This window comes from Podarcis pityusensis (genome assembly GCF_964106645.2).
Source record: "Podarcis pityusensis genome assembly, chromosome: 2".
In the NCBI taxonomy this organism is placed as follows: domain Eukaryota; kingdom Metazoa; phylum Chordata; class Lepidosauria; order Squamata; family Lacertidae; genus Podarcis; species Podarcis pityusensis.
Genome location: NC_138029.1, coordinates 114,166,912 through 114,181,540, shown reverse-complemented (window position 1 = coordinate 114,181,540; position 14,629 = coordinate 114,166,912). Strand labels below are relative to the sequence as shown.

At 46.3% G+C, this 14,629-nt stretch overlaps 1 protein-coding gene across 1 annotated transcript; it reads right to left on the bottom strand.

Annotated features, from left to right (window-relative positions):
- Nucleotides 1-201: 201 nt before the first annotated feature.
- Nucleotides 202-14,403, bottom strand: AIF1 (allograft inflammatory factor 1). The gene is made up of 6 exons (XM_080993414.1): nt 14,199-14,403; nt 9,361-9,422; nt 7,619-7,685; nt 4,024-4,065; nt 3,238-3,400; nt 202-541 (listed from the first exon to the last, which is right to left on the bottom strand). The coding sequence occupies exons 1-6, from the start codon at nt 14,209-14,211 to the stop codon at nt 454-456; spliced, it is 435 nt and encodes a 144-aa protein (XP_080849540.1). The 5' UTR covers nt 14,212-14,403; the 3' UTR covers nt 202-453.
- Nucleotides 14,404-14,629: the final 226 nt, after the last annotated feature.

Sequence of the window (14,629 nt, the reverse complement as noted above, 5' to 3'; positions counted from 1 at the left end):
ACAATTCCCATCATCCCTGACCACTGGTCCTGTTAGCTAGAGATGATGGGAATTGTAGTCCCAAACATCTGGAGGGCCGGAGTTTGCCTATGCCTCTGCTATGCACACAGTGGGAATATGCTTACTTCTGAGTAAACATGAACAAGACTACATTGCAAACACCATTGTTCTTGGCATTACGATCAGCAGTTGTAACAGGAATTTAGTATATATATATATTTTAATGGAGCGAGTAAAAAGTAGAACAACAAATACGACCTTACAGGGAAAATACCTTCTCCCCCACCCCACCACACAATGAGGCAGAGTTCTGCCATAGGAGGACTCCAGAAAGACAGTTTCAAACGAACCCCTTATTCTAGGACATTTTCAAAAAGAAAGGCTCTCCTCTTTACGAAGAGCTCCAGGAACAGCTTGGAGACCAGAGCCCAACCATGTAGTTAAAGGTATCTTTTAAGGAAGATCTGCAATAATTTTTTTGGGCGGGGGTCCGGCTGGCTTCTCATCCTTCTCTTTGGCTTTTTCTTCATACATCAGAATTCTGCAGAAATAAGAAGGAAATATGAATTCACAAGAGATGCCCCTTCATAAATCAGACAGGTGGCAATTTAAGAAAATAAAACGAGCTCTGTTGGACCAGTTAATTCCCCCGCAATCCACCAGGTGTGTTGTGTAATGGAGTGTGGGGGGGTCACAACTGAACTCCACCTGAGGATAACAAGAGTCTGAGGCCGGAAAATTGTTCTAGGATTGGGGGTTATTCTAGATTTCATCATTGGGGTCCACCCCTAGGCTGCTTTTCATATCTAATATGGGATTCTGCATATAAAAGGACTGCTAAAGTGGTCAGGCCGGGCCCTTTAAGTTAACGGCTCAAGCTCACTGTTAAATTTTGGCTTGATTATGTTAACTTTGGGCCAAAGGGGGGACCACAGAGAGACTCAACAGCTGGATTTTCCAGTGTGGCAAGCAAAAACAACTGTGACACCTTAAAAGACAAACCAAATTTATTATAACACAAGCTTTCAGGAACTTTGTCAGATGCACAAAGTTAAATCTTAGTTGACAGGTATTTAAAGGAGAACACTGGAAGGTGGAAGTTGAACCTTAACGAGATGCAAAAAAAATACAGTCAGCGATAATTAGAGCTTAAATGTATGTTGAAGAGACAGGCCTTTAAACCTTTTATAGCAGCAGGCTGCTGAGATGGTTGTATTGAAATCGGTAGTGGGGCAGAGTCATCACTTGTAAGTTAAATTGAGAGAAAGGTTTTTTTTTTTAGCATGTTGCATGTCTTAATTAGATTACCAATGCCAGGATACACTGTATTCTGCTCTGGTCAGACCTCACCTGGAGTACTGTGTCCAGTTCTGGGCACCACAGTTCAAGAAAGACACTGACAAACTGGAACGTGTCCAGAGGAGGGCAACCAAAATGGTCAAAGGCCTGGAAACGATGCCTTATGAGGAACGGCTAAGGGAGCTGGGCATGTTTAGCCTGGAGAAGAGGAGGTTAAGGGGGGATATGATAGCCATGTTCAAATATATAAAAGGATGTCACATAGAGGAGGGAGAAAAGTTGTTTTCTGCTGCTCCAGAGAAGCGGACACAGAGCAATGGATCCAAACTACAAGAAAGAAGATTCCACCTAAACATTAGGAAGAACTTCCTGACAGTAAGAGCTGTTCGACAGTGGAATTTGCTGCCAAGGAGTGTGGTGGAGTCTCCTTCTTTGGAGGTCTTTAAGCAGAGGCTTGACAACCATATGTCAGGAGTGCTCTGATGGTGTTTCCTGCTTGGCAGGGGGTTGGACTCGATGGCCCTTGTGGTCTCTTCCAACTCTATGATTCTATGATTCTATGATAGCTGCCTGTTTCTTGCAAATGGTTCTACAGGTGCATCTGATGAAGGGGGCATGAGTCTATGAAAGCTTACACCAAGTTATTAAGGTACCACAAGACTTTTTGGTTGTTTGAATAGCTGAAGTCGAGTTCACAGGGGACCAGTGGCTGTGAAGGAGTTGGTAGTCTTGAACTAGGCTGGGGAGAGACACAGAGACTTGACTTGCTCTCTGTGCTGAATCCAAGGCTATACAGTGGTACCTCGGGTAAAGTACTTAATTCGTTCCGGAGGTCCATTCTTAACCTGAAACTGTTCTTAACCTGAAGCACCACTTTAGCTAATGGGGCCTCCAGCTGCTGCCGCACTGCCGGAGCACAATTTATGTTCTCATCCTGAAGCAAAGTTCTTAACCTGAAGCACTATTTCTGAGTTAGCAGAGTATGTAACCTGAAGCGTATGTAACCCGAGGTACCACTGTACAGCTCAGGGCCTCTCATAGAAACTTAATGGGGGGAGCAAGATCTATTGGAGAGTTAACATTGTGAGCCCTTCCACTTTATGCTCAGTGTCCAGCAGTGAAAGTAGAACATAGTCGTCATGTTTATTACATGCCATAATAAAAGCCATATACAGTGGTACCTCGGGATGCGAACGGGATCTGTTCCGGAGCCCCGTTCGCATCCCGAACAGAACATAAGACGCGGCAGCGTGTCTGTGTGTGCGTGGGTCGTGTTTCGCTGCTTCTGCGCGTGCGCGTGATGTCATTTTGACTGCACGAGCGGCGAAATCCGGAAGTAATGCACTCCGTTACTTCCGGGTCGCCGCAGAGCGCAACCCGAAAGCGCTCAACCTGAAGCGTATTTATCCCGAGGTATGACTGTATCGCTAAGACACCACAGCCTTCCATGTAATACCTTTAGGACCGCCTCTCTCCATATTAAACTTCCTGGACCCTGAGATCATCTTCTGAGGCCCTTCTTCGTGTGCCGCCTCCTCAAGAGGCCCGGAGGGTGGCAACACAAGAACGGGGCCTTCTCTGCAGTGGCTCCCCATCTGTGGAATGCTCTCCCCGGGGAGGTTCATCGGCACCTTCATTATAAATCTTTAGGCACTAGGCAAAAACGTTCCCCTTCAACCTTTGGCTGACTGACATCCAGTGCCCTTTTGTGAAATGTGTTGGGCGATTCCTGGGTTGTTTTTGGTTTTGTTTTTATTATGTAGTTTGTGTTTTTATATTGTGATTTTTATGTGGCGAACTGCCCTGAGACCTCTAGGTATAGGACGGTATACAAATTTAATTTAATAATGATGATGATGATGGTGTAAGGAAATCAAACCCAAGTTTTGCGTGGGCAAAAATCTGATATATTTGAGACTGTGCGTTAATGGTACTTACATTTTAAGGATAGCTGATCGCTTGCCCAGCATCATACGGACAAAGTCCCGGTAGGAGATGGTTTCGCTCATACCTCCAGTCACCTCAGTGATCATCTTCTTTAGCTCCAGGTGGGTCTTGGCTGCGCCCAGTTTTTCTAGCATGCGCTTCAAGGCCATGATATCTTGGGGGAAGGGAGACAGCAAACCGGTATAACTAAAGTGGACTGCCATAGAGTGCGCTAAAATGATAATAATATAATAATTTATTATTTATACCCCGTCCGTCTGACTGGGTTTCCCTAGCCACTCTGGGCGGCTTCCAACAAAAGATTAAAAATACATTAAAACTGTTATGTACTGAGTTGAATAGGATCCAAAATGCAGCAGTCTGATTGGTCCTAGAACCATAGGATTCAGAATGCAGCAGCCTGATTGGTCCTAGAACAATAGGCTCCAGAATGCAGCAGTCTGATTGGTCCACAGGAGCCACCCAATCCAGCTCCAGATGGAAGTGAATCCGCAGCCTGATTGGCCTACAGGGGAATCCCGGAATTAGCCAATCACGTGGGGCCTATTGTGTAAATAATGTAAATAAAGCAGACATTCTGGGGGAACTTCCATTCTTCCTCACCACGATGAGCTGAATAAAGAGCATGAAATCCACTCTCGACTCCGAGTATATTTCAAAAACATTAAAAATGCTGTAGACAAAGACAATTAACGAACTAGGGAGCAGGAATGTGTCTGGTGCGGAAATTTGTGCATACACAACTAGGAAGCCGTGCTATGAACACAATTCACCCACCTATATCTCCTTGTGCATTGAGATCAAAGTCCATGTATTTCTCTGGGTGGGAGAAAGAAAAAAACAAAACAAACAGGTTAACGTAAGTGTGCAATAGCCGCCTTGCTAAATTGGACGCAAAGTCTGGCCACTCCGAAATACCTGTCTCCAACTATGGCCAGCTACGTACCCCTATGAAGGTCACAAACAAGGTGCAATGAAAGGACTCGGTCTTCATTTCCGGTTCCTAGCATCTAGTACTTGAAGGTATACTGTGACTAAATATGGAGGTTTTAGTCTTAGCTCTCCAAAAGCTTTTACTAGATATATGCTCAACGGGCGTGCCTCATTCTTTTCTTTCTCTTTAAACAGATAAATTTTATTTCATACAATCGATACACAATCTATGTATTAAAAATCTATTTAAAAAATCTATAAACAATTGATTTTACAGCTTTTTACAACTTTTATAAAATTAAACCATTTTACTATTAGAGAACCAGAAAAAATATTAATAATGTAAGCAGGACTTAGTAAAGTTGCAAGTTGTTTTAAACTTGCTTTTCAATATTGTGTTTTAATGTTGGAACCTGCCCTCAGACCTTAGCGTGAAGGACAGGTAAAATAATAATAATAATAATAATTAATTAATAGCAATTAATGAAGGGTGCAGATACTTTGTCTAGTGTCAGACTTGTTCTTCTTTTTGTTTAAAGCTTTCTACTTTTCTTTAAGTGTGTTGATTTCATGTCTTCATAAATACATATAATTAATTACCTGCCCTGAAATTCCCAAAGCTTATAATATGCAGGAATGAATTACCAGCTTCCACTTCCCTAAGCCTCTCTCCTTCCTTGCATTGCTTCTACTTTAACAATGTTCAGCTGTTCCCTTACCTTCCTTATCACATCTATTAGGCTTCTGATCATAACCCCCACGCCCTTGCATAGTCATTGCTGGATGCTGTTGTTTATCAACTATATTGTGATGGTTTGCTTTAAATCTCTGATTATTCTGTTATATGTATATAGTCATACCTTGGGTTACAGCCGCTTCAGGTTGCGTTTTTTCGGGTTACGGACCCGCCGAAACCTGGAAGTACCAGAACGGGTTACTTCCAGGTTTCAGGGGTTACGCATGTGCAGAAGCCCTAAATGGATGGAATGGAACACAGTACTCTAGCCAGAACGGTCAGCTCTGAATTGGATCTGTTCAGTGATTTTGCTCAGTGTTTCATCTCAGTGATTCAGCTCAGCTCAGAGGGTGGCTGCATCTGGCTGTGCTCTGATGTCCGTCAATCCCAACTTCGTCGCCAGTGTTAAGTTGTGGGTGAACATATCAGACGACACAGCGATTCTTCAAACAGCTCTTGTTTATTCACAGGCCAGAACACAACTGAGCTGAAGGGTTCAGTCAGCCTGCTTATATAGAGCTCCACTACAACGCAACAGTAACCATTTTCTGTAACTATACCATCACTGAACGGCACTTTCAATCCCTTATTTGCATATGTGGACCTGAGTGAAAACTATCTACAGTATCCCCCTGCTGGCCCAGGGTGAAAACTTCAGTACATAACACCAGGGAACTCTGGGAATTGTATCTCTGTGTGGAATTGGGGGGTGGGGGTGGTTCCTAAACAACTCTCAGCACCTTTAGCAAACTACCATTCCCAGAGTTCTTTGGGGGAAGCCATGATGGTTTAAAGCAGCATGACATTGCTTTACACGTACGGTGCAGATAGAATCTGTTGTAAACAAAAATTGCCCTTTTCCCTTATGGGGTATCCAAGAGCCCATATAGAGTCCTTACATAGGTTCCCTATTGGTAGGAGAAGATAACAGAGGCCAACCAGAGAATATTGAGAAGCAAAGCAGCTAGTAAGCTTGATCTTTATTGATCTGTTGCAACAGGGTGCTCCCCTCACACACAGGAGAGGAGGAGGAAAATTCCTATCACAAAACCGCATACAGTGGAACCTCGGTTTTCGAACGTAATCTATTCCAGAAGACCGTTTGACTCCCGAAATGTTCGAAAATCGAAGGGCTCTCGGCAATTTCAGTGGGGGGAAAAGAGGAACGCGCTTCGGAAGCCGTTCGAGTTCCGAAAAAGGTTAGAAAACCGAAACACTTACTTCAGGGTTTTCGGCATTTGGGAGCCGAAACGCTCAGCAATGGAGCCGTTCAAGAACCGAGGTTTGACTGAAATGGAAGAAGGAAGTCTAAAATGGACCAGCTCCTGTTGCCTCCAGGGAAGGAAAGCTCAACACTGCCTTACAAGGCGCTGGACAGTTAATATGATTGAGACATTAATTTCTCCTCTGGCTACAGTGATTCAGCTCCTTGCCAAAGTTCAGCCCCCCTGCCCTGTCCAAAGCACCCCCAAATGACTCCTCTGAGAGTGTTAGGTGATGGGGCTTGGGCAGGGGTAGGCAAACTAAGGCCCGGGGGCCGGATCCGGCCCAATCGCCTTCTAAATCTGGCCCACGGACGGTCTGGGAATCAGCGTGTTTTTACATGAGTAGAATGTGTGCTTTTGTTTAAAATTCATCTCTGGGTTATTTGTGGGGCATAGGAATTCGTTCATCCCCCCCCCCCAATATAGTCTGGCCCCCCACAAGGTCTGAGGGACAGTGGACCGGCCCCCTGCTGAAAAAGTTTGCTGGCCCCTGGGCTTGGGAATCAGCAAACAGGCCTGGGGTCTCCATTCTTTTTTATTTTCTTTTAAAATATATTTCTTAGTTTGGGCAGCTGGCAGCTGGCTGGTTACGAAACAAACAAGCAAAACCAGTTTGCCACCCAGATTTCGCATCATTATTAAATATTTTCTTTTGTTTACAAAAGTACGTGTGTCTTCTCTTCCTTCAGGTTGTGTTTTCTACAGATCAGTTACATTTGTTGTGAGAGGTTGGGTGTTATATGCAGGGGGGGGGGGGAGAATCCGAATGGGCATTGTGCAGTTTTGCATTTTGGGGGGGGGGGAAGGGGGGGGACTCGCGTAAATCATTCTGCCACCATGACTAGATGACCCCAGAGTTAGATGGGAGTTCATTTATGTTGCCCTGATGCTGAATGTATTTACAGTGGTACCTCGGGTTAAGAACTTAATTCGTTCTGGAGGTCCGTTCCTAACCTGAAACTGTTTTTAACCTGATGTAACACTTTAGCTAATGGGGCCTCCCGCTGCCGCTGCGCCACCACCACATGATTTTTGTTCTCATCCTGAAGCAAAATTCTTAAACCGAGGTAGTATTTCTGGCTTAGCAGAGTCTGTCACCTGAAGCATCTGTAACCCGATGTACCACTGTACTTCGGAATAAGCACCACGTTGTCATAGAAAGGAATATTGGTTGGGTATACCTTCAGAATAGGCCCGTTAATATTAACAGACCTAAATTAGTCACGTCTGTTATCAAAATTGTAGCGTTGCAGGGTACCCCGATGGTCATCTAGTCCAACCCCTTGCCATGCAGGGGGGTCTCCTCTGTGCAGGGCTAGAATTAGATGCAGCTTAAAAGTATTTTTTTGTTACCCATTTCTGCAACAACATGGGGCTTATTCCCCCCCCATCCCACACCCCCTCCCGCAACCTCAAGTCCTCCACGGATGGCACTCACTCTTAAATATTGCTAATTTGTCAGGTAGGTCTTCGTCAGTGCTGTATTTGGGGTCATCCATAAATTCCTGTAGAAAGGCAGGTGGGAAATATTGATTAGGGTAGGAACACATCCAGTAAGGTCCAGTAAAAAAGGTAAAAAAAGGACGCCTGGATGGTTACGTCCAGTCAAAGGCAACTATGGGGTTGCGGCGCTCATCTCGCTTTTCTGGCTGAGGGAGCTGGTGTTTGTCCACAGACAGTTTTCTGGGTCATGTGGCCACTTCTGGCACAATGGAACACTGACAGAAACCAGAAATGCCATTTACCTTTCCGCCACAGTGGGACCTATTTATCTACTTGCACTGGTGTGCTTTCGAACTGCTAGGTTGGCAGGAGCTGGGACAGAGCAACTAGAGCTCACCCTGTCGTGGGGATTCGAACTGCCAACCTTCCGATCGACAAGCCCAAGAGGCCCAGTAGTTCAGACCACAGTGCCACCCGCTCCCAGTGCCGTCTAGTGACTGAAGTAGGTAATGTCATGATGCACAACAGCTGCCAGGGAAAACAGGAATCAACCCCTCAAGACAGCAGGAAACATCAAGCCAGCTGAAGGGTGGGGGATGAACCTTAGAGAGTCGCTGCCAGTCAGTGCAGGCCACCCTTTGTCAACCTGGCGTACCCAGATGTTGTTGCCAATGTTAGAAATTCCCCAGGCGTGTTTTTGCAACCGGCTCGGGTCCAGTTTGCGACCAGGTGAAAATTTCTGGATGCTAGGTTTGCAACGGATACCTCCACCTGGAAGACTGGCTTATTTACGACTTTACCGCAGTGTAAGAGCTCTGCTTCCTCCCGGATTTAGTTTTGCACACCAGGCATATATGCTGTGAAGCTAATCCTTCAGTCAGCCTCGCTCCTCCCCTTATGCTCCTCCCTGCTTATTTCAGATAATTTAACAGGAAACCTGCCTTCTGTCAAGTCAGAACGTTTGTCCACCTAGCTTAGCATTGCTTGCACTGACTGGCAGCAGCAGCTGTCTAGGGCATCAGATCTTTCTCAGTCCCACCTGATACGCCAGGGCTGGAACCACACACCTTTCCCATGCAAAGTGTGTATTCTGCCGCTCAACTGTGCCTTCCCCTCAACTTTAATGACCCCCCGTATGCCTTGCTTACTTGCTCAATTCATCCTTTTAACTTATTTGAGAGGATGGGGAAACAAAAACCTTTTTTTAAAGCAGCTGTAAAACCGCTGTGGCAACCGGACTCTCTGCGGGTCCACGTGCAAATTACGGTGACGTCACATGTGCTAGCCAGTCAGTGCTATCCACAGTCGCCTTCTACAAAGCTGTGGAACTATTTGTCAAAAAGCTTGGCTCTGGGGTGGGGAATCTCAGGCCTGGACCCTGAATGCAACCTTCCAAGCCTCTTCATTTGGGCTCCAGGATTCTCCCCACACCACACCCCCTCTCTTAGTCCAAGCCCCTTTGCTGACTCTGCCTTGCACCCTCATTGCGGGGTTTTTGTGTGTGGTTTGGCTGGAATTCATCCTTGGACTCTGATAATGTCTTGTCTGTTTGCCTGGATGGGAGAAATTGTATATAGGTAACAATGACATTGGTTGCTCCACCCACCTTGGCCTCTGGCCCTACCCACCACTCGCATCCGGCCCTGCAGAAGTTTGTTTAGAAGGGAATGTGGCCCCCTGGCCTTAAACACCCCCCACCCCTGGTGGAGAAGATAAGGTATGTGAAGGGCACCTTACCTTGTTGAGGGAGTCCAGGAATTCCTCCTGCTGGGCTTTTAACACTGCAAAAGCTTTTCCTCCTAGGAGTCGGAGAAGAGTTAATGGTTGTCATTAATGTCCTGGTTTTCAGGTGTAAAAATGGTGTGTGGGGTTTTTTTTGTCGAATCAGCAAAATGTCGGGGAAAACCCGGATGTATGGCAATGCGATGGAAAAAAAGCAGTGGAAACAGCTCCAAAAGCTTAAAATCAGTATTTTGGGGAGAGTCCCCCCCCCAAAAAAAGCTCAATAATTTTGGTGGTTTCCTTAAGAATGTTGGTGCTGACCTTTAAAGCCCTAAACGGCCTCGGTCCAGTATATCTGAAGGAGCGTCTCCACCCCCATTGTTCTACCCGGACACTGAGGTCCAGTGCTGAGGGCCTTCTGGCGGTTCCCTCACTGCGATAAGTGAGGTTGCAGGGAACCAGGAAGAAGGCCTTCTCGGTAGTGGCACCCGCCCTGTGGAACGCCCTCCCACCAGATGTCAAAGAGAAAAACAATTACCAGACTTTTACAAGACATCTGAAGGCAGCCCTGTTTAGGGAAGCTTTTAATGTTTAATAGGTTATTGTACTTTAATATTCTGTTGGAAGCCGCCCAAAGTGGCTGAGGAAACCCAGCCAGATGGGTGGGGTATAAATAATAAATTATTATATTATTATTATTATTATTATTATTATTATTATTATTATTATTAAGAAAGCTCAAACCATTTTGGGGTCCTTCTAAAAAAACCTCAGCAATTCTGCCAGTGTCAGGGATTTTATTTTTTGAAATATGCCAACCCTAGGGTGAGTGGAGTAAGAGTTGTTCGGCTGTGGAATAGACTCCCATGGGAGGTGGTGGACTCTCCTTCCTTGGAGGTATTTAAGCAGAGGTTGGAGGCCCATCTGTCATGGATGCTTTAGCTGAGATTCCTGCTAAAGGGGGTTGGTCTAGATGACCCCTGGGTCCCTTCCAACTCTTAAGATTCTATGATCTCACCCCGTTGCGGGGATTCGAACCGCCGACCTTCTGATCGGCAAGTCCTAGGCTCTGTGGTTTAACCCACAGCACCACCCGTGTCCCGTGAAATATGTTAAGTAGATATAAAAGCAATAAAGCATCTGAAGCAAATTTAAGAGCAGATGGAACAAAATCAGGCATCTGGATAGATCTTCTGAAACAGAAAAGTTTCCAGTGGACATCTAGAAGAGAACATTAATGGCGCTGGCCTAATCTCACTATGGCTGTTGAACATCTCTGGAGTCTCCCAGTTTCTGCCATTTCCTCTTTCCGACACAATTTCCTGACTTGCATGTGTGCTGGCGGTTATGTGCTTCAATTTCTGTAGACTGCTTTGCTTTTGGTTCGCAGTGTCGTTTGGCTAACCAAAGAGGAACTTAGCCCAAATTTCCTGACTCGGTTTTTTTGTTCCCTGCCTTCCCCCAAAGGCAAAAGTTGCAAAAGGGAAATGGATAGGTAAACAGCAGAAGCAGCAGCAGCTACCAAATTGAGGCATCACAGCTGTAGTGGGGAAAGTGAGGGGGGACATTTACAAAGCTGGGGGATGGGAGTACCGGTTTAGGGTACACTCTAAGGTAGGGGTAGACCACGTGAGGACTCCAAATCCCATCACCCCCAACCGTTGGCCATGCTGAAGAAAATGCTTCGGGATGCGAGACAGAAAAGGGGAGAAATTACACTAAATGGAACTTCCCTCCCACAGTTTTTTCTTTAGTCACACCTCCTCCAGACATTTAAAGCATATTTCGATACCTCTTAGGGACGCAGGTGGCGCTGCGGGTTAAACCACAGAGCCTAGGACTTGCCGATCAGAAGGTTGGCGGTTCGAATCCCCTCGACAGGCTGAGCTCCCATTGCTTGGTCCCTGCTCCTGCCAACTTAGCAGTCCGAAAGCACGTCAAAGTGCAAGTAGATAAATAGGTACCACTCCGGCGGGAAGGTAAACGGCGTTTCTGTGCGCTGCTCTGGTTCGCCTGAAGCGGCTTAGTCATGCTGGCCACATGACCTGGAAGCTGTACACCGGCTCCCTCGGCCAGTAAAGCAAGATAAGTGCCGCAACCCCAGTGTCGGCCACGACTGGACCTAATGGTCAGGGGTCCCTTTACCTTTACCTTGATACCTCTTTAAGCGGTTATAGCTCTCCCCACAATGAATCCTGGGAATGATAGTTTAGCCCTCATGGAGCTACAAACTCCAGGACCCTTACTGAACTACAGTTCCCAGGATTCTTTGTGGGGAGGCCTTAGAAGCATGGCGTGAATGTGTCACGGGTTACAGCGAAGGGACAGGCCAGAATTCTGGGGTTTCAGTAGGCAACAGGAAAATGGGTGCTGAGTTTGCTGCTTCTTCTAAAGCTTGGAAACTGGCCATTGCCCACTTCCTTATGCAGCTTCTTGATTGGATGTCATATATTTATATACAGTGGTACCTCAGGTTACAGACGCTTCAGGTTACAGACGCTTCAGGTTACAGACTCCGCTAACCCAGAAATATTAACTCGGGTTAAGAACTTTACCTCAGGATGAGAACAGAAATCGCGTGGCAGCAGCGGGAGGCCCCATTAGCTAAAGTGGTGCTTCAGGTTAAGAACAGTTTCAGGTTAAGAATGGACCTCCGGAACGAATTAAGTTCTTAACCCGAGGTACCACTGTATATGAGCGAATGGAGATGCAGGACCCGCAATTCAGATTGGAGTTGCAGTGCTGAGGAGGGGAGGTTTAATCCAGCCACGCTTAAAAAAACCCCAAAACGGAATTGTTTGCATTGGCTGCTGTTTTCTCAGCAGAATAAGGTTGTGTGCACATAATGGTGGCACGGACTTCCTCGGGAAGTTGTGGGTGCTCCTTCCTTGTAGGTTTTTATGCAGAGGTTGTCATGGGTGATGCAGCAGAGATGAAGAAGAGTTTGGATTTGATACCCCGCTTTATCACTACCTGAAGGAGTCTCAAAGAAGCTAACATTCTCCTTTCCCTTCCTCCCCCACAACAAACACTCTGTGAGGTGAGTGGGGCTGAGAGACTTCAGAGAAGTGTGACTGGCCCAAGGTCACCCAGCAGCTGCATGTGGAGGAGCGGAGAAGCGAACCCGGTTCACCAGATTACGAGTCCACCGCTCTTAACCACTACACCACACTGGCTCCCTCACAACCCGCTTCCTTCCGATTAGAAAACGGAAGCTGTGGATGAGCAGAGGTGTGTGCAGTTTGGGCAGCCCTTGTGCATGCGCAGATGACAACACATGCACAAGTGACAGCTTCAGTGCGCTGGAGTTCCGAGTATGGAAACATGAGGCAATGGGGACCGGGGGAAAACTTCCCCTCTGCACAGCAACGTAAGTATCAGGGAGGGGGAGAATTCAGATCAGGAAAATGGCATGTTGGCAAGGTTTAAGCCAACCCCCACCCCCAGTTGCTAGGACCAGATTTAGGTTCCCACCTCAACTGCATTTGCTCTTGAAAAATTAAATACCAGAGATTTGATTGTGACCATCTTGTCTAGTGCCAAGGAAAAAGAAAGTGTGAACAACTGTTAAAAATACTCCTTGACTTGTTTGAGGGAGTGAATCCGGATTGAGATCGGTGGAAGATTTAAGGAGCCAATTCACGAACCTGTTACAGTATCATCAGTTACATGATATGTTTAAACTAGATAAGAAAAATGGGTTTCTGGACCAAATCTGAAAGAGATTTATTACAGAATAAGGATAAACTATATTGTCTAAAATGTATAAATTGTAAACACAGGACGAGCTGGTAAAAGCTTCAATGATACACTGGGCAATGGACATAGGGCATAATATAGATCTAAACCTTTGGAAGAGTGATTTGAAATTTACTGCATGCTACACACTGGAAGAAAATTACATGAAAATGATTCATAGCTGGTATTTAACCCTGAGCAGACTGGCTAAGAAATATAAAATAGAATCGGATTTATGTTCGAAATGTAGGGGACTTTTTTTTCCATATGTGGTGGGCGGGTAAAAAGGTTAAAGGAAATGATTTATAATGAGATAAAAAAAATGTTTAAAACAACTTTCCCCAAGAGACCAGAGGCATTTTTGCTAGGAATCGTTCAGACAGAGGCTCCCAGGTCCCAGAAAAACCTATTTTTGTATGCAACAACGGCAGCCCACGTTTTGTTAACCCAAAAGATATTTATATTCCTCCAAGGATGTACCCAGTTCTCTCTCACGTCTCCCCGTTTTATTTTCACCACAACTCTGTGAGGACGCAGGTGGTGTTGGTCTGTCTCCCGTTGTTTCCCAGCGTGATAGGGTAGGCCGGACTTTGCCAACCTGGTGCCCTCATGATATTTTGGACTACAACTCGCCTCAGCCAGCTTAGCCAATGGTCAGGGGACGATAGGAGTCATAGTACAAAGTCTGGAGGGCACCAGGTTGACGAAGGCTGTGTACACACCATGCGCCTAAAGCACATTCCCACCCCCCTCCAAACCGTAGCTCCGTGAAGGGTCAACTATAGTTCCCAGGATTCTTTGGGAGGGATGGGAAAGTGTTTTAAAGGTATGGTGCAGCTGAAGGTTTGGCAACCCAGCCACGATCTCCTTTGCAGGCTGCTGCCCCGCTCCTTCTCCCCAACGTATTGCCAGATTTCCTCTTGCCCTGCCTTGGTTGCCTCTGCTGGTTATATGCTCCTCTCTGCTTTATGGTCGCTAACATTTCCTGCATCCAAACCTCTCTTTTTCCATACTAGTGTTCACCTTTGGATACACCACAAGCCTCCCATCTTCCTGCACTCTGGACAGTTACGATCTCTTTCCTGGACTAAGATGGTTTCCTCAGCAGCTGATACCTTGGGGGTCCATGGGTCTCCTCTTTGCCTTTTCCTCGGAGGGTTCCCCTCGACTTCTTCTCTGCTGAACTGATGTCTCGCCTTCTCAGCTGCTGCCTCCTGCTCCTTCTCTGTGTGCATATAGATATTTCAGTCTGTAATATATATGTGGAGGCAACTTCCTCTTTTGCTCTGAGAAACCACACAGCTCATTGACACTCGCACAGACCATGTGGAGAAGGAGAGAGGAAAGGTTTTCTGAGAGGGCTTGTGCTGCAAAGTGGGAGGCCTGAGAGAGAGAGAGGAAGTTGCAGGCTGCCCTTCAGCAAAAGGAAGTTGGGGGCTGAAACACAGTCCGGGCGGGGGTTGGTCCTCAGGCGCCGCGTTGTCGACCTTTGCTGCCGTAGGTCTTCGGCTGCTTGCCATTTTGAGTTGCACGCCTAACAGTTCGC

Excerpts from the sequence above, each read along its gene's own strand:
- AIF1 (XM_080993414.1), bottom strand. Across the intron at positions 7,686-9,360 it reads TCCTGGACTCCCTCAACAAG|GAATTTATGGATGACCCCAA; the intron begins GTAAGGTGCCCT and ends GCCTTTCTACAG. Across the intron at positions 3,401-4,023 it reads CAATGCACAAGGAGATATAG|ATATCATGGCCTTGAAGCGC; the intron begins GTGGGTGAATTG and ends CCTTCCCCCAAG.